The 24,973-nt window shown below is 47.0% G+C and overlaps 1 protein-coding gene across 1 annotated transcript in view; it reads right to left on the reverse strand.

Annotated features, from left to right (window-relative positions):
- NCAN (neurocan) overlaps positions 1–24,973 on the reverse strand; it is a 90,060-nt gene that overhangs the window by 52,983 nt on the left and 12,104 nt on the right. Inside the window, exons 4-5 of the mRNA XM_087704958.1 lie at positions 23,387–23,514; positions 11,159–11,452 (exon numbers count right to left, since the gene is read on the reverse strand). Of these exons, the coding sequence (XP_087561084.1) occupies positions 11,159–11,452; positions 23,387–23,514 (422 nt within the window). The remainder of the gene's footprint in view (positions 1–11,158; positions 11,453–23,386; positions 23,515–24,973) is intronic.

The raw sequence follows: 24,973 nt of genomic DNA on the forward strand, positions 1-24,973 counted from the left end.
TGCAAAGATAGGATAGAAAGCATTTATATTCAAAATAGGAAAGGGGGAGAAGGGAGGGGAGAAACATTCACTCGTGCAGCTCAGACAGATGCGTCCAAGCAACGCCTCTGGCATACTAATAGGCATTCCCTAAAGCCCAGAGTGTGGGTGTGCATGTGTGAGCATTAAGAGTGAGTGCAGAGAAGGCTGGCGTGGAAACATAATTAACTTAGAAACGATCGTCATCATTATTCCAGTCTATCTTGGACAAGCTGTCCCAGGAATCTTGCTCCCTTATGTGTCGAAAGCAGAACTCTGAACCTGGATCAGGACAGGTGCAGTGGTGGGTTTCACTTTTTTTTTAAAAAACCACATATTTTTTATTTCCATTTTTGTAACATACAATCACACGTATGTTATACATAGCCAGTATCATATAGTAATAACTAATGATTACATCAGTTCCTCTTATCATCAACGCCCCCCCCAAATAAAAACCCATTATTAGCTCTTCTGCTCTCCATACACCTCTTTCTTCTACCTCTCCCCTACTTCCTATCTTCCCTCCATCATCCTTTCCTTCTCTACTTCCCCTTCCCTTCTCCTTCTCCTCTCTCTACATTCCACTCCTCCTTATCCTCATCCTCCTCATCTTCCCCCCTTACCTTCTCTCCTATCCCTCCCTTCCCATCTTTCTCTCTACATTCCACTCCTCCTTATCCTCCTCATCTTCCCCCCTTACCCTCTCTCCTATCCCTCTCTTCCCATCTTTCTCTCTACATTCCACTCCTCCTTATCCTCCTCATCTTCCCCCCTTACCCTCTCTCCTATCCCTCTCTTCCCATCTTTCTCTCTACATTCCACTCCTCCTTATCCTCCTCATCTTCCCCCCTTACCCTCTCTCCTATCCCTCTCTTCCCATCTTTCTCTCTACATTCCACTCCTCCTTATCCTCCTCATCTTGTTTAGCAATAGCAATAGCAATAGCAGTAGACTTATATACCGCTTCATAGGGCTTTCAGGCCTCTCTAAGCGGTTTACAGAGAGTCAGCATATTGCCCCCAACAATCTGGGTCCTCATTTTACCCACCTCGGAAGGATGGAAGGCTGAGTCAACCCTGAGCCGGTGAGATTTGAACCGCTGACCTGCTGATCTAGCAGTAGCCTGCAGTGCTGCATTTAACCACTGCGCCACCTTGGCTCTTCCCCCCTTACCCTCTCTCCTATCCCTCTCTTCCCATCTTTCTCTCTGCATTCCATTCCTCCTTATCCTCCCCATCTTCCCCCCTTACCCTCTCCTCTCCCTCTCTTCCCATCTCCCTTCTGTTTCCCACTCTTCCTCTCATTGGTGTATTTCCGCTTCTGAGCAAACTCCGATCTATGTGGATAGTATTTATACTTCCATAACAATATACTTAGTTTGGGTTTCACATTTTGTTACCACTGGTTCGCAGGCGCCACTTCCACGCATGAGCCCGGCCTTCTACAGATGCCCTTGGCTTGTGTGCGCCCCTTCCGTGCATGCGCCTGGCCTTCCACAGATACACTTTGCTTGCATGCACCCCTTCCATGCATGCATCCGGCTTTTTGCGTGCATGCGCTTTGCTTGCGTGTGCCCCTTCTGTTCATGCGCCCAGCTTAAAAAAAACATGCCTAGATAGGACGGCTTAGAGCTGGGGCGGGTGGACAGGTCCACCCGCGATTTCCGCTACCGGTTCAGGCGGACCGGTCTGAACTGGCTGAATACCAAATTTGGACAGGTGGTCCTCGACTTATGATGGTTGCTTAGTGACCGCTTGAACTTATGCCAGACCTCCCCAGCAGGGGTGGGTTCCTGCCGATATGACTACCGGTTCGGTGCCCGAAAATGTTTGCTCCGTGCACAGGCGCATTTGCACTTTAAAAGGTCTGTGCATGCGCACAACATTAAAAAAAGGGGGGGGGAATTATATTTTTTATATTTTTATATAAATATATATATTTATATTTTTTCAATGAAGATTGTTCTGCACATGTGCAGAACAGAAAATCAAGATGGAACCGGTTCAGTCACATGTCCGGCTGAGTTACTACCTACTCGGCCGAACCAGTCTAAACCGGTAGGAACCCACCTCTGCTCCCCAGGGCTTCTTACAACCCACATTCAATGTTCCAATGGGTGTCTCCCTCTCTGGTCACGTGGCCACATTTTGAGCACTTGGCAACCAGCCCCCAATGATGGCAGTTTGATTGATCACATGACTGATCACATGACTGGTCTATGTTTCCCGCCAGATATCTGGCATTCTGGTTTCCACTCCCCCCCCCCAAAAAAAAAACCAAACAGAAAAGAAAACTCATCATTTCTTGACCCTTCATAATTACAACAGTACAAAAAGCAGTGAAGGATGGATCATTGTTCACAATTTAAGAGTACCACCGCATCCCCATGGTCATGTGATCAAAATTCAGGCACCTGGCCACTGACTCATGTTTATGAACCGTTGTAGGTGGGTCACTTGATCCACCTATTATGACTTTTTGTTCAAGCAAAGTCAGTGGGGAAACCAGTTGTTCACTTAACAAGCATGTTACTAGTACAACAACTGTAGTGATTCACTTAACAACTGTGGCAAGAAAGGTCCTAAAGTGGGGCAAAACTCTCTTGACCACTGGGTTGCCTAGTGACAGAAATTTTGGGCTCCGTTGAGGTTGTAAGTGAGGAACAATCAGTATAGCTCTTAAGGAGGTAGTCCTCAACCTTACGACCACAACTGAACCCAAAATGTATGCCGTTAAGTGAGTTTTGCCTCATTTTACGACATTTCCTGCCCAAGCAGTTAAGTGAATCACTGCAGTTGACAAGTTAGCAGCCTCATTGTTAAGTGAATTGGGTTCCCCCCATTGACTTGACTTCGTCAGAAGGTCACAAAAGCAGGATCACATGTCCCCGGGATGCTGCCACTGTCATAAGTATGAACCCATTGGCAAACATCTGAATTTTGATCATGTGACCATGGGGAAATGCTTCAAAGGTCGTAACTGTGAAAAATGGTTGCAAGCCACTTTTTTCCCAGTGCCGTTGAAATGTCTAACCGTCACTAAATGAACTGTTGTTAAGTCAAGGACTCCCTGCATTCCCCTCCCACCATTATTTCACCATCTTTTTGAACTCAGAGAGATGGGAAGGGAAATGGTAACGTGTTTCCCTGAAAATAAGACATTATTTTCTTTTGACCCCCGAAATAGGCACTTGGCCTTATTTTCAGGGAGGCCTTAATATTTTTGAGGTGCAGGAGGCGGTGAGTGTGGCTGTTATATTTGGGGGGGAGGGCTTATTTTTCGGGGCAGGCTCCTCCGCGAGCTGCACTGGCTACCTATTAGTCTCCGAATCCGCTTCAAGGTGCTGGTTGCTACCTATAAAGCCCTACATGGCATCGGACCTGGGTACCTGAGAGACCGCCTCCTGCCGATTACCTCTCTCAGACCAATTAGATCGCACAGGTTGGGTCTCCTCCGGATTCCATCTGCCAGCCAATGTCGGCTGGCGACTCCCCGGGGGAGAGCCTTCTCTGTTGCAGCTCCGGCCGTCTGGAACGATCTCCCTGTTGAGATCCGGATCCTTACTACTCTCCCGGCCTTCCGCAAAGCCACCAAGTCCTGGCTGTTCCAGCAGGCTGGGGGGAGGGGGGGGCTGAGAAGCATTTACCTCCACGGAAATTGTGAATGTTGGTTTTGTTTTTAATATGTTGTCTTTGTCTTGTTTTCCCCCTTTCCCTTGTCTTTTGTGAGCTGCCCGGAGTCCTCCGGGAGTGGGCGACATACAAGACAAACAAACAAATAAATAAATAAATAAATAAATAAATAAATTTTAATGCATGTGCTCATTGGACTAAAATTGGGCTTATTATCCAGGGAGGTCTTATTTTCAGGGAAGAGTAAGTATAACCCGAGAGATGAACTCCGCCATGCCTGGGCTTGTATGACATATTAAGCAGGCCTGTTAAACAACCGCATCTGGACCAATACGCTAAGCTTGAGGAGTTCCAACCGAGCCTGCTGGTTAGTTTATGCTTCAATGTATACATGAGCCGAGAAAATGAGAATGCAGTAGCTGACTTGAGCATTTTCAGTGAGCACAGTTGGGGATAGAAAGCAGTCCAGAATGGATGACACACTTCAATGGGTCTTTATTGGGAGGATTAGCATATTGGGGTTCTGCAGGGGGTTGATTTATCTTCACGCAGCCCCTGCAACGCTGCAGTCATCATAAACGCATGCATTTTTTTCGTTTTTTGTTTTTTTAACCAAGCACCCAAAATTATCATGTGGCCTTAGGGATGCTGCGATGTCGTAAATGCAAGAACCGGTTATAAGTCACTTTTTTTCCAGTGCCATTGTAACTCCGAACGGTCACAAAATACATAGTTGTAAGTCAAGGACTGTATTGTTTCTATGGTGGTGGGCTTTTTACAGAAGCCAGAAGGACAGAACTGGAAGGGACCTTTGCTCAAGCAAGAAACCCAATGCCACTTCAAGCAAATGGTTGTCCAATCTCATATTAAAAACCACCAGTGATGAAGCAGCTACAACTTTTGGAGGCAAGTTGTTCCACTGGTTAATTGTTCCGTCGGGACATTTCTCCTTAGTTCTCGGTTGCTTCTCTCCTTGATTAGTTTCCACCCATTGCTTCTTGTTCTATCCTCAGGTGCTTTGGAGAATAGCTTGACACCCGCTTCTTTGTGGCAACCCCTGAGATATTGGAAGACTGCTATCATGTCTCCCCTAGTCCTTCTTTTCATAAGACTAGAGATACCCAGTTCCTGCAACCGTTCTTCATATGCTTTAGCTTCCAGTCCCCTCATCAATTTTGGGCTGTTTTCAGGGGTGGGCTGCTATGGATTCGGCCTTCCGAAAAGCTATCAAAAGCTATCAAAACCTGGCTATTCCGGCAGGCCTGGGGCTGTTGACCTCTGGATTGAGGTCCAGCTCCGCTTAGACTGGGTGCATGTTGTGTCTTTTTAAATCTGTTGTATTTTATTTGTTTTTAATCTTTTTTAAATATTTTTGTTTCGGTAAGCTGCCCGGAGTCCCCCGGGATTGGGCGGCCTATAAATTTAATAAACAGTAACAGTAACAGGAGAATCTCTAGCTAACATTATGGCTAGTTCAGAAAACCTCCAAATCCCACCCCTGGCTGGCTGCTCCCAGCCACCCCAACCCGCCCCTCTCAGGAGTCTCCACGTAGCCCGTTTTGGATGCCAGGGCTTGAGTGGAAGCTTGGGGAGGAGGAAAAATGGATCTCCCAGAAGTTCCCAAAGGTAGGAAACGGCCCATTTCTGGGCTCCCGGAAGGCTTCCGGAACCTGGGGGAGGTTGTTTTTGCCCACCCAGAGGCTCAAGGAAAGCCTGGGGAAGGCGAAAACGTCCCCGCCTTGATGCTGGAGGCTGACTAGTCCACGCCCACCATGGCCACGCCCACCCAGCAACTGGGCAGAGAACCCATTGCTGAAAATTTTAAAGCCCACCCCTGGGTGTTTTGCAGGGGTGGGTTCCTGCCAGTTCTAACCTCTTTTATAGAAGAGGTTCCACAAATCTACAGTGCCATTTAGAACCGGTTCCAGCTCCCTCCCCCCGCCCGTCCACACATCATCAAGATGAAGAGCGAGAGGAGGAATTCTGGGAGTTGAAGTCCACAAGTCTTAAAGCTTTCAAGTTTGAACACCCCTGAGTTTTTTTCCTAAAGGGTTAGGGGTGCGAGGGTCATGTAACTTGACAGCTTTAAGACTTGCACACTTCAATGCCAGAGTTTCTGAGCCAACATTTTGGTTGCTAAGCAAGAGCGTTGTTAAGTGAGTTTCACCACATTTTACAAGTTGGCCACGCCCATCTAGTCACATGGTTGGCAAGCCACTCCCACCCGGTCACATGGCCGGCAAGCCACTCCCAAAAAGCAGGCCACACCTACAGAAGAGGTTCTAAAAAATGTTGAAACCCACCCCTGGGTGTTTTGATTCCTTTTTATGGAGCTGCAACCGAAGGCCTATTCTCCTAATAAAACCCTCCTATAACAGAAAGGCTAAGGAGAGTAGGAGGGAAGGGAGGGGCACCCCATTTTTCTCCGGGTGAAAAACCCAGATTCTGTTTCCTTCAGCCAACTCCCCTTCCCTCTCCGCCTCTCTGATTGAGAAGGCAGGATTGAAGGGGCAATTATTGCCAAAGCTCTGAGCTGCAAGCTGGTTCGGGGCCCAGGGACTCAATTTTTCCTTTTGTCAGCCGAAGCTGCTGGCGCACTCCCTGACCAGGCGGGCTGATTTATGAAGGGGCTGCTGGAAAGAGGACTGGAGACACGGCACACCGCCTCTTTCAAGCCCCTCTTCCCTTTAAATAAAGCGAAGTGCCTGCCCTTGTTTACCACTGGTATCTCAGCCTGGGTTATAAATCCCGACGTGTCCCTTTCCCCCTCCCAGGTTGTTATCCGAAGAAATTGGGAGATGCCATACAGCTGCAAATAAGCAATTGACAATTTGGGGAAAGTCTTCGGCTCCTCAGCAAGGCACTGGGGAAACTGCAACAAAAACTCCAGCTAATTAAGGAAGATGGGCGAGCAGCAGGAAATCCCAAGCCGAAATAGTAGCAGTATTGTGCTGACCCACAAAAGAAGAAACAACCGATGCAAGCCGATTTCATCCCTGGCTGTTTTGAAGACCGGAGGCCAGGGGTGCTCGCAGCTGCAAGTCACAAGGGACACGTGTGCACCAGTGGTGGGATTCAATTTTTTTTACTACTGGTTCTGTGGGCGTGGCTTGGTGGGCATGGCATGGCTTGACGGGCGTGGCAGGGGAAGGATACTGCAAAATCCCCATTTCCTCCCCACTCCAGGGGAAGGATACTGCAAAATCCCCATTCCCTCCCCACTCCGGGGGAAGGATACTGGAAAATCCCCATTCCCTCCAATTTCCAGGGGAAGGATACTGCAAAATCCCCATTCCCTCCCCACTCCAGGGGAAGGATACTGCAAAATCCCCATTCCCTCCCCACTCCAGGGGAAGGTTACTGCAAAATCCCCATTCCCTCCCCATTCCAGGGAAAGGATACTGCAAAATCCCCATTCCCTCCCCACTCTAGGGGAAGGATACTGCAAAATCCCCATTCCCTCCCCACTCCAGGGGAAGGATACTGCAAAATCCCCATTTCCTCCACATTCCAGGGGAAGGATACTGCAAAATCCCCATTCCCTCCCCACTCCAGGGGAAGGATACTGCAAAATCCCCATTTCCTCCCCACTCCAAGGGAAGGATACTGGAAAATCCCCATTCCCTCCCCACTCTAGGGGAAGGATACTGCAAAATCCCCATTCCCTCCCCACTCCAGGGGAAGGATACTGCAAAATCCCCATTTCCTCCACATTCCAGGGGAAGGATACTGCAAAATCCCCATTCCCTCCCCACTCCGGGGGAAGGATACTGCAAAATCCCCATTCCTTCCCCGTTCCAGGGGAAGGTTACTGCAAAATCCCCATTCCCTCCCCACTCCAGGGGAAGGATACTGGAAAATCCCCATTCCCTCCCCACTCTAGGGGAAGGGTACTGAAAAATCCCCATTCCCTCCCCACTCCAGGGGAAGGATACTGCAAAATCCCCATTTCCTCCACATTCCAGGGGAAGGATACTGGAAAATCCCCATTCCCTCCCCACTCCGGGGGAAGGATACTGGAAAATCCCCATTCCCTCCCCATTCCAGGGGAAGGATACTGGAAAATCCCCATTCCCTCTCCACTCCAGGGGAAGGATACTGCAAAATCCCCATTCCCTCCCTGCTCCAGGGGAAGGTTACTGCAAAATCCCCATTCCCTCCCCATTCCAGGGGAAGGATACTGCAAAATCCCCATTCCCTCCCCACTCCAGGGGAAGGATACTGCAAAATCCCCATTCCCTCCCCACTCCAGGGGAAGGTTACTGCAAAATCCCCATTCCCTCCCCATTCCAGGGGAAGGATACTGTAAAATCCACATTCCCTCCCCACTCCGGGGGAAGGATACTGTAAAATCCCCATTCCCTCCCCGTTCCAGGGGAAGGATACTGCAAAATCCCCATTCCCTCCCAACTCCAGGGGAAGGATACTGCAAAATCCCCATTCCCTCCCCACTCCAGGGGAAGGATACTGGAAAATCCCCATTCCCTCCCCACTCTAGGGGAAGGGTACTGCAAAATCCCCATTCCCTCCCCACTCCAGGGGAAGGATACTGCAAAATCCCCATTCCCTCCCCACTCCGGGGGAAGGATACTGGAAAATCCCCATTCCCTCCCCATTCCAGGGGAAGGATACTGCAAAATCCCCATTCCCTCCCCACTCCAGGGGAAGGATACTGGAAAATCCCCATTCCCTCCCCACTCTAGGGGAAGGATACTGTAAAATCCCCATTCCCTCCCCACTCCAGGGGAAGGATACTGTAAAATCCCCATTCCCTCCCCACTCCGAGGGAAGGATACTGCAAAATCCCCATTCCCTCCACATTCCAGGGGAAGGATACTGCAAAATCTCCATTCCCTCCCCACTCTAGGGGAAGGATACTGCAAAATCCACATTCCCTCCCCACTCCAGGGGAAGGATACTGCAAAATCCACATTCCCTCCCCATTCCAGGGCAAAAATACTGTAAAATCCCCATTCCCTCCCAATCACCTGGGACTCGGGAGGCAGAGAATAGATGGGGGCAAGGCAAGTCAGAGGTGGTATTTATCGGTTCTCTGAACTACTCAAAATTTCCACTACCGGTTCTCCAGAACTGGTCAGAACCTACTGAATACCACCTCTGGTGTGCAGTACGGCATCGTCATGCAAATACAGCTAGTTCTCAATTTACCGTCACAACTGTCTCCCAAAATTTCTGCTGCTAAGGGAAACATTTCTTAAGTGAGTTTTCCCCACTTTACAACTTGTCTTGCCCCTGTTGTTAAGCGAATTGCTACCGTGGTTAAGTTGGTAGCACGGTTGTTAAGTGAATCTGGTTTCCCCATTGACTTGGCTTATCAAAAAAGTCACAATGTGTGTCCAATCACACTTGGCCAATAAAGAATTCTATACTATCCTATTTTACAAGGATCACCCTGAATTGTTTCTAAACTTGAGAATCTGTTGCCTGTTTTCATTGCATTCTAATAAGTCAAATCCGTATCATTTTGGACACTTTTTGGACCAGATCTGATTCTTAAAGGAGGTTTTGAGCTTCGCCTTCTACTTTCCTCGTGTCATTGTTTGATTAATTGGATTTACATCGCTCTTTCCCCCCAGCAGGTCTATGCAGCTCTGTAGGATTCTGCCTTCCAATTATATATCCATAAAAAAACAGAGAACTTCAGAGGTAGGCTGGGCTGAGAAACACTGACTGGCATTAGATCATTCTTTTCTATTTTGTGCGCGGTGTCTTTGCTTCTATTTGTGTCACGGCAACTTTGATGGTTTTGCCAAGCTGGAAAGCAGGGTATAAATTAAATCAATCCATCAGTAACAGGGATGCTTTTTGGAGAGGCTGACAGTGAATTGCTCACATTAACAATGCTCTTTTTCCCAGAGCCTTGAAAACCCAGGCACCAATAGGCCAATTGTGCTTTTTTGCAATGCAGACACAGGGACCAAGAGAGAGGCCATTTAGGCTGGCTTTTGCCGAGAAAATAATTGCAACCATTACTCAGGCTGAAAACCAGCTTCTTACATAGAAAGTTCCTAGTTCACGGTTGTGAATAATAGGGGGTAGCTGAAAACAATTTCTTCCTTCAGACGGGAGAAATCTCTCAGCCTACCCTGACCTCACAGATTCTGATTGCATTCGCCCTTTATTCAGAGACATGTGGACTAGAATCTTTGCGCTTAAATGGGGTCTGTGGCTCAGGAAAGAGAATCTCTGCCTGCAGATCTTCGCTAGTTTAAATGAAGATACCTCCACTTGAAAGAATTAGGTATAGAACGTAATGCTCAGCAGGTGAGCAGGATTGGCCAGTATTTGGATAGGAGAGGGCTGGGAAGCCCAGATTACCTTGGAAAAATTGGTAAAGCATCTAGAGATGGATAGATAGATAGATAGATAGATAGATAGATAGATAGATAGATAGATAGATAGACAGACAGACAGACAGACAGACAGACAGACAGACAGACAGACAGACAGACAGACAGATGATTTGATTTGATTTTGATTTTAACTTTATTTGTATGCCGCCCTTTTCCCTGCGGGGACTCAGGGCGGCTCACAATTCAGGGGGAGGGAAGTACAAAACAAGTTAAACACATAAAGACAATACATTAAAAAACACAACAGTCGTACTATTCGGGTGGGGTTGAAGTCTTTAGCCCCAGGCCTGTCGGGACAGCCAGGTTTTAAGGGCTATGCGGAAGGTCTGAAGGGTGGTGAGGGTACGAATCTCCACGGGGAGTTCGTTCCATAGGGTCGGAGCAGCCACCGAGAAGGCTCTCCTCCGGGTAGTTGCCAGTCGACATTGACCGGCTGATGGAATTCGGAGGAGGCCTAATCTATGGGATCTTATTGGCCTAGTGGAGGTAATTGGCAGTAGGCGGTCTCTCAAGTACCCAAATGAGAGAGAGAGAGATGATACAGATAGGTATGTACAGTGGTGGGTTGCCAATTTTTTTGCTACCAGTTTGGGGGCGCTTGTGCGCACGCGTGATACTTCTGCACATGCGCAGAAGTGTCTGGGCAGGTGGGCGGAGCCTCTTGCCGCCGCTAATACCGGTTTGCCCGATCCAGGCCACACCGGAAGCAACCCACCTCTGACTAAGTAGATGGTAGATGGATAGATGGATAGATGGATAGATGGATAGATGGATAGATGGATAGATGGATAGATGGATAGATGGATAGATGGATAGATAGACAGATAGATAGATGATAGATAGATAGATAGATAGATAGATAGATAGATAGATAGATAGATAGATATAATAGATGATAGACAGATAGACAGACAGATGAGAGAGAGATATGATAGAGATAGGTAGGTAGGTAGGTAGGTAGGTAGGTAGATGATATCCTGGAAACATATCCTGGAAACATCTATAAAATCAGGGCAGCCCCTCTGTGCTTTTAAACTCTTTTAAAAAAAGGGATTGCATCCTGCCCAGGACATTTCAAGCAAGCAGATTCCAAATCAAGTAGAAGAAACACAAATTGAGATGTAATTTTACCTTTGTAGCAGTAAGCATCAAATTTGGATGACGGATCCGGGAAGCCAGTGCGGTTTGAGAATTGGTAGGTTGTCCTTACGCCAGGTTCATCTCCGCCACATTTCTTCCGTGGGGTTCGGATTGGATAGCGCACACTTCCGTCAGCCAGCCACCCTGGGTCACACTGGTCCAGCCCTTCCTTCCAGGCGAGGTATAACTGCCCCGTGGTTGCTAGCTGAGCCCCTCGACTCAGGCAATGCTTCTGGGCCATTTGAAATGTCAGCCGACCGGCGCTGGTTGCATAAAACACTTTTCCTGAAATCACAGGAAAAACATCATAAGATTGGACCCACACAGGACATTACTACACCTCCGGTTTTCCAATGGTATACAGGCAATCCTTGACTTACAACCACAGTAGAGTCCCAACTTCATGTTGTTAAGCAAGACAGTTGTTAGGAGTAGTGCAGTGGTCTAGAGGTGGAACTCTTGCCTCACAATCAGGAGGCTGTTTATTTGATCCTAGGTAGAAGCAGATATTCCTATGGGCACAATGAGGATATATCTGCTGAATAAAACTCTGCATCGGCGACAGGAGTGGCATCTGGCCAGTAAAAACTCTGCTCGCTCTATTCAGTTGCCCAGACTCCACCCCACAAGGGATTATGGAGTCGTTAAAAGATGATGATGAAGCAAGAAAGTTGTTAAGTGAGTTCTGACCCATTTTCTTGCCACAGTTATTAAGTGCGTCACTGCAGGTGTTAAGTTAGTAACTCGGCTGTTAAATGAAGTCTGGCTTCCCCATGGACTTTGCTTGTCAGAAGGTCACAAAAGGGGATCACATGACCCCGGGGGGAACACTGCAACGGTCATAAATGCGCAGCAAGTTGCAAAGCGTCTGAATTTTGATCGTGTGGCCATAGGGCTGCTGCAATCGTTGTAAAGTGTGAAAAACGGTCCTAAGCAGAGGTGGTCTTCTGCTGTTCGGACCAGTTCAACGAACCGGTAGTGGAAATTGCAGGTGGCTCCGCCGACCCACCCTGGCTCTATGGCATCCCATTTAGTCCCCTTAACAACTGCCTTGCTTAACAAGAAGAGCCGAGGTGGCGCAGTGGTTAAATGCAGAACTGCAGGCTACTTCAGCTGACTGCAGTTCTGCAGTTCCGCTGTTCAAATCTCACCGGCTCAGGGTTGACTCCGTGACCTGTCAAAACCGCACTCGACTAAGCCGCGCCCGATTAAACCGCGTCGCTGACGTCACCAACAGGGCGACAACAGCCAGCGCGGAGAAAGAAGGGTGCTTTAAATAGCGCTTTGAAAGCAAGCCGATTCAACTTAAGGTAAGGGTTAGCTTTAGGGTTAGCTTTAGGGTTAGGTTAAGGGTTAGGGTTAGGTTTAGGGTTAGGTTAAGGGTTAGGGTTAGGTTTAGGGTTAGGGTTAGGTTAAGGGTTAGGGTTAGGTTTAGGGTTAGGTTAAGGGTTAGGGTTAGGGTTAGGTTTAGGGTTAGGTTAAGGGTTAGGTTAAGGGTTAGGTTTAGGGTTAGGTTTAGGATTAGGTTTAGGGGGGTTAGGTTTAGGTTTAGGGGTTAATTTTAGGTTTAGGGTTTACAGCGTGCTTCTGTCTCCGCGCTGTTGTCGCCCTGTTGATGATGTCAGTGACGCGGTTTAGTCGGGCGCGGTTTAGTCGAGCGCGGTTTTGTGGTGGAACCAGTTGACTCAGCCTTCCATCCTTCCAAGGTGGGTAAAATGAGGACCCGGATTGTTGTTGGGGGCAATATGCTGACTCTGTAAACCACTTAGAGAGGGCTGAAAGCCCTATGAAGATGTATATAAGTCTAACTGCTATTGCTATAGTCCCTTTTTTAGCCAAAGCGCATGCGCGGAAGGCTGAGCGCATGTGCGGACAGAGCACATGGAAATGTGCGCACACGGACCAGTAGGGAAGGTAAGTGAATACCACCCCTGATCCTAAGTCACATTTTTTGGTGCCGTTGTAACTTCAAACGGTCATCAAATGAAGGGCTGTAAGTCAAGGATTACGCATACATTCCCATGTGGTTTTAGAAACATTTAGCTTTTTCCATATTACATGTCTAAAATCAGGGGGGCTTGCTTGGTTTATGGCTCAATGTATTGTGTGAAAAATTGATTTGTTCAATAGATCGTCCTTGACTTACCTTCAAAGTTACAATATGACTGAATAAAATTGACTTACGATTGGTTTTTACACTCACGGCCATTGCAGCATCCCCCGTGGTCATGTGATCAAAATTTGGGCACGCATGTAATTCTGACTGTCCCAGGACCGTATAAGCACCATTTGTAACATTCCCAGCCGGCTTCCGACAAGCAAAACTGCTTGGAGAAGCTGTTTTATACTTAATGTGATTCACTTAACAGCTTCAGTAATTCACTTAGCAACTGTGGCAAAAAAGGTTGTAAAATGGGGGACACAATCCCCTTAACAACTGCCTTGTTTAACAATGGAATTGTTGGGCTCAATTGTGGTTGAGGACCACCTGTAAAGCAAGTTCAATTTGCTGCTGGACAGAAAAAAGTACCGTATTTTTTGGAGTATAAGATGCTCCAAAGTATAAGACGCACCTAGCTTTCGGGGAGGAAACAAGAAAAAAAAATCTGCCTCCCAGCAATTTGCCTCCTTAGCAATAGCAGTAGACTTATATACCGCTTCATAGGGCTTTCAGCCCTCTCTAAGCGGTTTACAGAGAGTCAGCATATTGCCCCCAACAATCTGGGTCCTCATTTTACCCACCTCGGAAGGATGGAAGGCTGAGTCAACCCTGAGCCGGTGAGGTTTGAACCGCTGAACTGCTGATCTAGCAGTAGCCTGCAGTGCTGCATTTAACCACTGCGCCACCTTGGCTCTCCTTGCAGCAAACAGTGTGTTTCAGTTTCAATTTCAGCACAGCCTGATTATCACAAGCAGCTGATTGTCGGTTGGATCATCCTCCCAACAATCAGCTGTTTCAGGCTACAGTGATTGCCTTAGCCTATTGCCGTCTCTGCCCGCCCCGTTTTCAGCCTCCGCATGTCCCATTTTCTGCCTGCTCCAGGCAGCGGGTATCGGAATGGGTGGAAAATGGGGCATGCGGAGGCCAAAAATGGGGTGCATGGAGGCAGCAATAGGCAATGGCAATCCCAGCAGCCTGAAACAGCTGATCGTCGGGAGGCCGATCCAACCGACAATCAGCTGCTTGTGCTAATCAAGCTCTGCTGAAACTGAAACAGGCTCTTTGCTGCAAGGAGGCAAATTGCTGGGAGGCAGAGGCCAAAGGGTGGGGGCTGGCAGGACTGCATTCAATGTATAAGACATACCCAAATTTTCACCCTCTTTTGGGGTGGGGAGTGCGTCTTATACTTCAAAAAATACAATATTTCATTTGAAAGGATGGGGCTGTTTTTCAAAGAGGTTCCTTCAGCTCTGTTTGTTTAGGTTAAATCTGTCTTTATTCTTGGTCTGTTCAGCTTCAAAGAGGCATCTGGGTGTTAAGGGAGGGGGGGGGACTTCATTACTTAAGGAAGAAAGCCCAGTGAAGATAAGTTGCCCAGCCTTCTTCTCTCCAGACATAAGCGAGAGAAAAGTAGTTAAGTGGCAGGCTGATTTATCAAAGCTACCCCGTCTTTCCGATCTTCCCCTCAAGGCTCTCAGGAGACAGAACAACAGTTTTGATGGCCTCTTTCATTTCACGAGGAACATTCCCCCCCCCCCAAAAAAAAACAAATAGCCGCATCTGTTTCTTTGGATGGAAAGATGGATAAGAGCCGAGGTGGCGCAGTGGTTAAATGCAGCACTGCAGGCTACTTCAGCTGACTGCAGTTCTGCAGTTCGGCTGTTCAAATCTCACCGGCTCAGGGATGATTCAGCCTTCCATCCTTCCGAGGTGGATAAAATGAGGACCCGGATTGTTGGGGGCAATATGCTGACTCTGTAAACCGCTTAGAGAGGGCTGAAAGCCCTATGAAGCGTTATATAAGTCTAACTGCTATTGCTATTGCTAAGAGAGGTTGACGCAACAATCCTTCAGGATTCACTTTTGCAGTGGTGGGTTCCTACGGGTTCGGACCGGTTCGGCTGAACTAGTAGTGGTTTGGCAGCCTGGGTCGCTGGAACCAGCAGGGACCCAGGCCTGCCACGTCCCCAAAACAGTTCTCCGGGCAGCGCTGTAAGCGCTGCCATCTTGTTTTTTTGCTTCTGCGCATGCGCATAACAATTTCTGCTGGTTATCACCTTTAAAGCCCTACATGGCTTAGGACCCGGATATCTACGAGACCGTCTTCTGCCGCACACCTCCGTAAGACCGATAATATCGCACAGGATGGGCCTTCTCCAGGTGCCATCAGCTGGACAATGCCGGCTGGTGACGCCTCGGAGTAGGGCCTTCTCTGTTGCTGCTCTGGCCCTATGGAACGAGCTACCCCCAGAGATCCGGGCCCTACCCACTTTCATGGCCTTCCGAAAAGCTATTAAAACCTGGCTATTCCGGCAGGCCTGGGGCTGTTGACCTCTGGACTGAGGTCCAGCCCCGCTTAGATTGGGTGCATGTTGTGTCTTTTTTTTTTTAATTGTTGTGTTTTATTTGTTTTAATCTTTCTTAATTTTTGTTTCTGTAAGCCGCCCGGAGTCCTCCGGGATTGGGCGGCCTATAAATTTAATAAACAGTAAACAGTAAACGATTGCACTGCGCATGCACACAGGTGCGCAGCGCACGCACGAGCGAACCGGCAGTAGTGCCTATCGGAACCCACCCCTGCACTTTTGGTCAACAACGTGTGGGTTTGTGTGTCAGTGTTACCTGTTTCCAAACAAAGCTGAAGCGACATTTATCATCCCGCCACAGACATTTTGGGGATTGCCTGCTGGCATCTTGGGAGCCCGGACAATAAGTGAGAAGATCCAATTTCAGGTTTGAAAACCTGATTGATCGGTGGTAAATAAGGAAGGCCCTCGGCAACCTTTCGTGAGCTTCAATGGCAAATCAATCCACTAATGTTGCATTTAATTAGGGAGAACAAATGATAATTGCCAGGGAAGTGGATTAAGGACATCTTGCTCCGAGTTTGAAGGTGGTTTTTTTAAAAAACAGCTTTTCAATTCAAATGTGTTTCTGAACACTGTTATCATTATATTTCATGAACAGCTTTTGTTTGCTGATTTCATTCCCCCCCGGAGCATGTTTTTCAGGATTTGAAGTTTCAGTGACATGGTACAAGACTCAACATTTAAATCAGGGGCTCCCGAAAGAGCAGCTGATGATTCTGGAGTTTCAACTTCAATTATTTCCAGGCCTTATTTGTTGTTTTGTTTTTAAGTTTGGATTCCGAGGATTTTGTTTTTAGTTTTGAAATTCACAGTTTTTGGTTCTTCAAGCTGCTTCTCTGTTTTCCCCATCAACTTCTTCCCATTCCATCCTCTTCCTCCTCTTTTCCCCTCCTTCATGTCCCCTCTCTGCCTTTCTCCTTTTCTCTCTTCACTTCCCACTCAGCTTCATTCTCTTCTATGTCTGCTTCTCTCGCCCCATCTTCCTGTTCTGACCTAGGCTTCCCAAGAGCATGAAGCAAACTCCTTGTTCCGACAAAAAACCCTTTTATTAATTTACTGCCAATTCTGCTCATTCACATCCAGCAGTCTTTCAAAGGAGGATTTACAGTCACAGACCTTATCTGGCTTGGAGAGCTGACAAGCCGATATCTGCAAAACCTGGCAAGGAGTCTTGGAGAGTCACAAACCAATTAAGCAAACTAATTGTCTCATGCAAACTCCACTCCCCTTTCGCTCCTCTTTTATTTCCTCTGGGAGGGGCCATTCATTGTCCACCTGTGGCCTTACTCTCAAGTCGACCCCTGTTCCTTAGCTGTTCCCTTCAGCTGGCAACTCTTTGCATGCGCACACTGGGAACAGGCTCCAGCTGTTCGTCTGCCTCACTGATGTCTGACTCCGAAGGCAGCTGATCACTGGCATATGGCCTAGACCCCCTCTCTGCCTCCGACACAGAGCCCTTATCAGAGTCTTCCCCAGACTCCAGGACTGGCCCAGGTTCCTCCCCAACCTCCTCACTGTCTGAATCTGGCGGGCCACACCACTTCCTGTCTTTCTTCTTCATCTTTTCCTCTTTCTCATGGACCCCCCCCCCAATTCTCTCTTCTCCATTATCTGCTTCAGCTTCTCTCTCTCTCATCTTTCATCCAACCCTCCTTCCCTATTCATTGCTCTTTGGCCAAAGGGCTACAACTACTATTTCTCATCTCTGAAGCACCAACCAAACCAGGTTTCTTCTACACCATCATAGTTAATGGCTGGTTTTTCTAGAAAAGAATGAGGTGGCCACCTGGCCAGAAGTCTCTAATCCATCTTATGTCTATTTCTATTGCTGAAGCAACATTCGAACCTCTGTAAAAATGGCCAGACATACCTTTTTATTAAACTAGCCAGGATAGGTACCCTGTGGGAAGCCAAATACTTGCTTGGGGCCAGCATCAAACTGTTGTGGCCCACCAGGGGCCAGCAGAGCTGGCGGCAGACTCAGACAGTGAGGAGGTTGGGGAGGAACATGGAGTCTGGGGAAGGCTCTAACGAGTGCCCTGCATCGGAAGCAGAGATGGGGCCAGGGCTGTCTGACAGTTATCAGCTGCCTTTGGAATCAGAGATCAGTGGGGCAGAAGAACAGCTGCAGCCTGTTCCCTGTGCGCATGCGCCAAGCTCCCAGGTGAAGGGAACAGCCGACTCGGGAGTAAAGGCACAGGTGGATAGTGAATGGCCCCTCCCATAGGAAATAAAGAGGAGCGAAAGGGGAGGGGAGTTTTCAGGAGACAATTTGTTCAATTCATTAGGGTGAAGATTTGTTCAAGACTCCTGGCCAAGTATTTTCTTGTGCAGCGTTGCGAAGATATCAGCCTGGCAGCTCTCCAAGCCTGATAAGGTCTGTGGTTGTAAATTCACCCTTGAAAGACTGTTTGCCGGGACTTTGCTGGATGTGAATGAGAGGAATTCATATTAGCTTAATAAAAAGGGGTTTTGTCGGGACAAGGAGTCTGCTTCGTGATTTTTGTAAAGCCTAGGTCAGAAACCCAGTTTTGAATGGAACCTCATTCCATGTTCCCTTCTAAGTTTTAATTAAATGCAATTTCCCAAGGATCGGGGATTTCTCATCTTTTTATGTTCCTCTGTAAACCGAAACAAGGGATGTACACTAGACATGCGAAGAAGGGATTCAGCAACTTGCTTAAGCCAACACCTTTTGGGTTTAGGCAGGACTGGGGCAGACGGAACTCCATTTTGTAACACAAGTGATGCTCAATTGGGTTAATCAAGATCAAGCCAGCCGTAGCTCTTTTCTAACAATCAGCAACAAGAGTTTCCAAGGAGCCTCTAAGAGAGTGGCATTTCATTTGCTTCTGGCAGGTATCATTCAATCAACAGCCATCTGCTCCAAATAGGTCCTTGAAGTCCATTTCACTGCTTCCCAGAAAGACCAATAAAATGTCTCTGACAAGCCTCAATAGCCTGTCCTACTAGAGCTGTTAGAAAGTGGTGTTTAGAGGCAGATTAATAAATAGGGAGCAAATCAATCAATCAGTCAATCAATCAATCAATCAATCAATCTATCTATCTATCTATCTATCTATCTATCAATCATCTATCTATCTATCTATCTTCCTTCTCTATCTATCTATCTATCTATCTATCTATCTATCTATCTATCTATCTATCTATCTATCTATCTATCTATCTATCATCTATCTATCTATCATCTATCTATCTATGCTAGTTCTGCAACCCAGGCTAAAATATATCTTCCTTATCTATCTATCTATCTATCTATCTATCTATCTATCTATCTATCTATCTATCTATCTATCTATCTATCTATCTATCTCTATCCATCCATCCATCCATCCATCCATCCATCCATCTATCTATCTTCCTTATCTATCTATCTATCTATCTATCTATCTATCTATCTATCTCTATCTATCTATCTATCTATCTATCTATCTATCTATCTATCTATCTATCTATCTATCTATCTACCTATCTATCTTCCTTCTGTATCTTCTATCTATCTATCTATCTATCTATCTATCTATCTATCTATCTATCTATCTATCTATCTATCTATCTATCTATCTATCTTCCTTCTGTATCTTCTATCTATCTATCTATCTATCTATCTATCTATCTATCTATCTATCTATCTTCCTTCTGTATCTTCTATCTATCTATCTATCTATCTATCTATCTATCTATCTATCTATCTATCTATCTATCTATCTATCTTCCTTCTGTATCTTCTATCTATCTATCTATCTATCTATCTATCTTCCTTCTGTATCTTCTATCTATCTATCTATCTATCTATCTATCTATCTATCTATCTTCCTTCTGTATCTTCTATCTATCTATCTATCTATCTATCTATCTATCTATCTATCTATCTATCTATCTATCTATCTATCTATCTTCCTTCTGTATCTTCTTTCTATCTATCTATCTATCTATCTATCTATCTATCTATCTATCTATCTATCTATCTATCTATCTATCTATCATCTATTGATCTATCTATCTAAATGGCTGTGTCTGTCTGTCTGTCTGTCTGTCTGTCTGTCTGTCTGTCTGTCAGTGGTGGGTTCCGGATCCCAGTGCAACCGGTACAGTGCAACAAGACCGGGCATCCACCACATGAACATGCGCACACTTGTGCAGCATGCACATGTGTACTTCTTGCCCGCAATGCCTCTGCAATGCTTCCGCCTCCGCAACGCCTCTGCGATGCTACAGCTGCCGTGTGCATATGCGGAAGCCCCCAAAACTTCCAATACTGGTAAGGAGAGCAGGTGGGCAGGCCCTCCGAAGCACCGTACCAGAATGGTACCTGGTGCTCCCGGCAGGCAGTGGGCGTAACCCACCACTGGTGTCTGTGTTCCAGCATAACTCTGGAATGCCTTGAGAAATTTCGACCAAACGTGGTATACAGATGACTTACTTTCTGGAGAAAAATACTGCGGGGGTAAGACACCCTTAAAACCCCTCAGGGTGGGTGTTCTGTTAAGATGCAGCCTGTTTTACCTTTCAATGACTTCTAATGTACTGCCGTAAAATGGCTTCTACTGTACAGCGCAGTGGAGTTGCCATGGTAACGGCTTCACAGTACTCCACAAGGGGGCTCCCTCTGGTCAGGGAGAAAATCCAACATTAGAAATTACGTTTGGTCCGGACATTTTCCCCTTATAAATAAATACCCGGGCAACGCCGGGTTATTGGCTAGTGTATGGTAAAACCTATTTCAAGTTTTGGAAAAACAGCATGGTGTCATTGCCTTGAAAAATATTTGAGGTTTATTCAGCTCTGTGTTTTAGCTTAGCTTAGAACGTGCAAATTCAAACAGTACAGGTAGTCCTCAATTTACATCCTGTTATGACGGACTTCCCTGGGGATATTTACAAGTCAGTTCCGAAGGCCTGATGGCCACCATCCTCACAGTCACATAACCACATCTTGGGTGCTCAGCAAATGGCCCACATTGATGGCTGTTTGCAGCATCCCGCAGTCACGTGTGACCACATGTTACAACATTTTTGCCAGAGAAAACCAGCATTAACTTCTGCTTTTCAGCAAAAAAAACATTGGCTTGCTTAACGACTACAGCATTCACTTAATGACTGCTGCAAAAAAGGTCATAAAATTGGATCAGCCACCAAGTTGACCTGATTCATCGCCATCCCGACTTATAACTGCGGTGGGCAGGCTCTAATATGGTCATAATTTGAGGACTAATTGTAGAAGTAAAGAGAGAAACGAAAAGAGGCCACTGGGTTTTAAAAGCCGTAAGCAGATGCTACATTTGCATTCCTGCAATCTTCAAAGCGGGCCTTTTGGATGGAAGCCCCAACCAACTTCCCAACCCTAATAATTAAATCAACAATATTTAATGAATTTAATGGAAATGAAACTCAGTCAATTCAATTGGGGTTTTTTTTTTTCTCCTCCTAGTTCCACTCAATCTTTACTATCTATCTACCTTTTAGCAGAAAGCCTGTGGCCTTCTAACCTGGGGAATGACGGGAGCTTTGCATGTTTTATGCATTTTCTGCCTAAATTCCATCCATTGGAGTTCAGGGGATACCAAGTCAGAGATAGAGAAAACATTCCAAATTCAAAACATTTCAAGCTTGAAATGCCCAATTTCACAGTCAAATGAATGATTGAGAATTTAAAATACCGATTTCAATTGTGCTGGAAGTATTTAATAGCGTTCCAACCATACCAGAAAAGTCAGTGGGGAAGCCAGATTCACTTAACAACGGGGTTACTAACTTATCAACTGCAGTGATTCCTTAACAATGCATTAATTCATTTGTAAATTCACTTTGCAAATACCTAACTTAACAACAGAAATGTTGGGCTCAATTGTGGTCATTAAGTCGAGGACTGTTCTGACCCCCTCCGCTGTCCAGTAACGAAAGCCGAGACAAGCTTAAATGGAATGTCCTTTAATAACAAGACCAGAATCTCGGTGGCTGAAAGCCAAACAAACAAACAGATAAAGACCTTGGCAGCAAGTCCGACAAACCTTGGCAGCAATCCAGCCTGCCAGGTTAGTTTCTCTTTAGTCAAAGCGTTGACTTCTGCAAGAAGGGTGTGGGACAAGCAGTCTCTTTTATAGTCTGGAGAGGAGCCTAATGACCACCAGCTGAGCGTAATTACCTCCTGTAATTGCGTAATTGTTCCTGACGCCAAGTAGATCTTCGATGGCGTGCATCCAGGAACAACTCACTGCTTGAAAACGGACCATTTAGAGCAATGATGGCTAATCTTTTTGCCATTGCGTGCCAAAAGCGAGGGGAGCGCAGGGGGGGGGGTCGTGCGTGGGCATGCCCACACCCATAATTCTATGGTCGCAACTCCCCCCGCATGTACATGCGACCCCTGCCTGCGTGCACGACCCCCCCTCCCCTCCGCTTTTTGCACGCGATAGATCCGTTTTTCGCCCTCCCCAGGCTGCAGACGCTTTCTAGGAGCCTGGGGAGGGTGAAAATGGCCTCCCCCCTGAGGGTTCAGGGCAACCCGGAAGTCCGTTCTCAAACTCCAAGTTTGCGCGTTCAGTTGTTTTTCGCCCTCCAGAGACTTCAGGGTAGCCTCCGGAGGGCGAAAAATGGCCCAAAATGAAGGCCGAAGTCAGCTGGCCAGCCCTGGAACTGACAGGGCAACGCCTCGCGTGCCCTAACAAATGGCTTCTCGTGGTTCGCCATCATGGGTTTAGAGCCATGTGGTTGTCCTCAAAAGAGTATGTATGGTCCTGGACTTACAACCATTCATTTAGTGACCGTTCAAAGTTGCAACAGCACTGAAAAAAAGAGACAACCGTTTTTCCACACTTACAAATGTTGCAGCATCCCCATCATCAAAATTCATGATCAAAATTCAGATGCTTGGCAGCTGGTTCATATATACATGGACCATTGCTGTGTCCCTGAGAGACCGCCTCCTGCCATTTACTTCCCAACAACCAATAAGATCACACAGGTTGGGCCTCCTCTGGGTGCCGTCGACCAGACAATGCCGGCTGGCAGCCCCCCGAGGGAGGGCCTTCTCTGTAGCTGCGCCGGCCTTATGGAACGAGCTACCCGCGGAGATCCGGACCCGGGAGTGGGCGGCATACAAATTTTATTAAAGTTACAAAGTCCCAAGGTCACGAGATTCCCTTTTGCGACCTTTGGACAAGCAAAATCCACGGGGAAGCCAAATTCACTTAACAACCGTGTTACTAACTGAACAACTGCAGCGATTCACTTAACAGCTGGGGCAAGGAAGGCCGTAAACTGAAGCAAAACTCATTGAACAACTGTCTTGCTTAACAACGGAAAATTTTGAGCTCGATTGTGGTCATGGGTTGAGGGACACCTGTATTGGAACAAGAAGATGTCGGATAACTCTTTGTCTGAGGTGGTGTAGAGTTTCCTGCCTGGGCAGGGGGTTGGACTAGAAGACCTCCAAGGTCCCTTCCAACTCTGTTATTCTATTCTATTTCCAGAACCCCTGTTTTTAATCCAGTACAGGGGATTCCAAGTGAGAAAACTTTTTGGCTCTGCTACACAACCGCACGCAGGTTCCAAACCCATTGGTGCACCAAGCAGAACATTCTCTCGTTTCCCCCCAAAAAAATAGAACTATGCATTTTGCCCCCTGGAAAGAGTTCAGTAAATCCAGTATATTCTGCTCATAACTTGCCTTGGAGTTCTCTGGAGTAGCAGTAGACATCGTATGCTTCGCTGGCATCTCTCTTGCCATAGCTGCGGACTCCTGGGAGGCTGTTGCGATCACCATAGCAACCAGGTCTTGACAGGGTGATGGGATACCTGTACGAAGATGGCAGGGGGGGAGGGGGGAGTGGAATTGAGGGATGGGAAAGAATGCAGCTGTTTTAAACTCCATCACTAAAGGCTTCTGACAGCCATAAAGGAAACTGTAAAGACTTCAGGAAAAGCATGGAAGGGTTTGAGTTAGTGGTGGGATTCAGCCGGTTCGCACCTATTCGGGAGAACCGGTTGTTAACTTTCTAAGCAGTTCGGAGAACCGGTTGTTGGAAGAAATCTTTTATTTTTTCCCACTTTACAGGGCTAATCCTGCAAGGAAGGCAGGAAGGAAATATTCTGGTGTTGTTTCTAGCCTGATCTTTGTTGCCCTGCTTACAGAAACCGCCTCTCCGGTTAACCCTTATGACATTGTAACAGCAAAGGCGAAGCGCCCATCGACCTGAGTGACATTGAGTTGGGCACGCCCACCCAGTCACATGACCACTGAGCCCCGGCTACCCAGTCATTAGGACAGAGAACCGATTGTTGAATTATTTGAATCCCACCACTGGTTTAAGGGGCAATGGTCTCGATCCTTGAGATTCTGGAAAGAGTGCAGAGAAGCGCGGGAGGGCCGAATCAACAGGGCTGGTGTGAAAGTGTGTAGGCACGCACATATGCACATACGTAAATTGGGAAAAAAAATAATTCACCTCCAGAAGGAAAGCCATGCAACTGTACAGATGGTCCTCGTTTCACAACGGTTCATTTAGTGATCGTTCAAACTTACAACCCCACTGAAAAAAGTGACTTAGGACGGTTCACACTTAAGACTGTTACAGTATCTCCATGGTCACATGATCAAAACTCGAATGCTTGGCAATAAGACTCATATTTATGACGGTTGAAGTATCCCGGGGTCCTGGGATCACCTTTTTTGACAAGCAAAGTCAACAGGGAAGCCAGATTCACTTAACAACTGGGCTACTAACTTAACAACTGCAGTGATTCACTTAACAGCTGTGGCAAGAAAGGTTGTAAAATGGGGCCAAATTCCCTTGACCGTCTCGCTTAGCAACAGCGTCCCTATTTTTCTGCTTGCATTTTTACATGCTTTCGAGCTGCTAGGTTGGCAGGAGATGGGACAAGTAACGGGAGCTCACTCTGTTACGCGGTGCTAGGGATTCGAACCGCCGAACTGCCGCCCTTCCTGATCGAAAAGCTCAGCGTCTTAGCCACTGAGCCACCATGTCCCTTTGCATGCATGATGTATGCTTATTTACATTTGATTTCTAATTTCCGACTGAGCTCACGGGAGCCCGGAAGGGGCCACCAAAGGGCCAGTTGTTGGCTGGGGGTATAAAATGCCCCAGGTCTGTTATAGAGTGTATTAGCAAGAGTGTATTAGCAAGAGCCGAGGTGGCGCAGTGGGTAGAGTGCAGCACTGCAGGCCACTTCAGCTGACTGTTATCTGCAGTTCGGCGGTTCAAATCTCACCGGCTCAAGGTTGACTCAGCCTTCC

Source organism: Thamnophis sirtalis, unplaced genomic scaffold (assembly GCF_051295495.1).
Source record: "Thamnophis sirtalis isolate CommonGarterSnake01/CBP01778 unplaced genomic scaffold, rThaSir2_p1.2 scaffold_1, whole genome shotgun sequence".
NCBI classification, from domain to species: domain Eukaryota; kingdom Metazoa; phylum Chordata; class Lepidosauria; order Squamata; family Natricidae; genus Thamnophis; species Thamnophis sirtalis.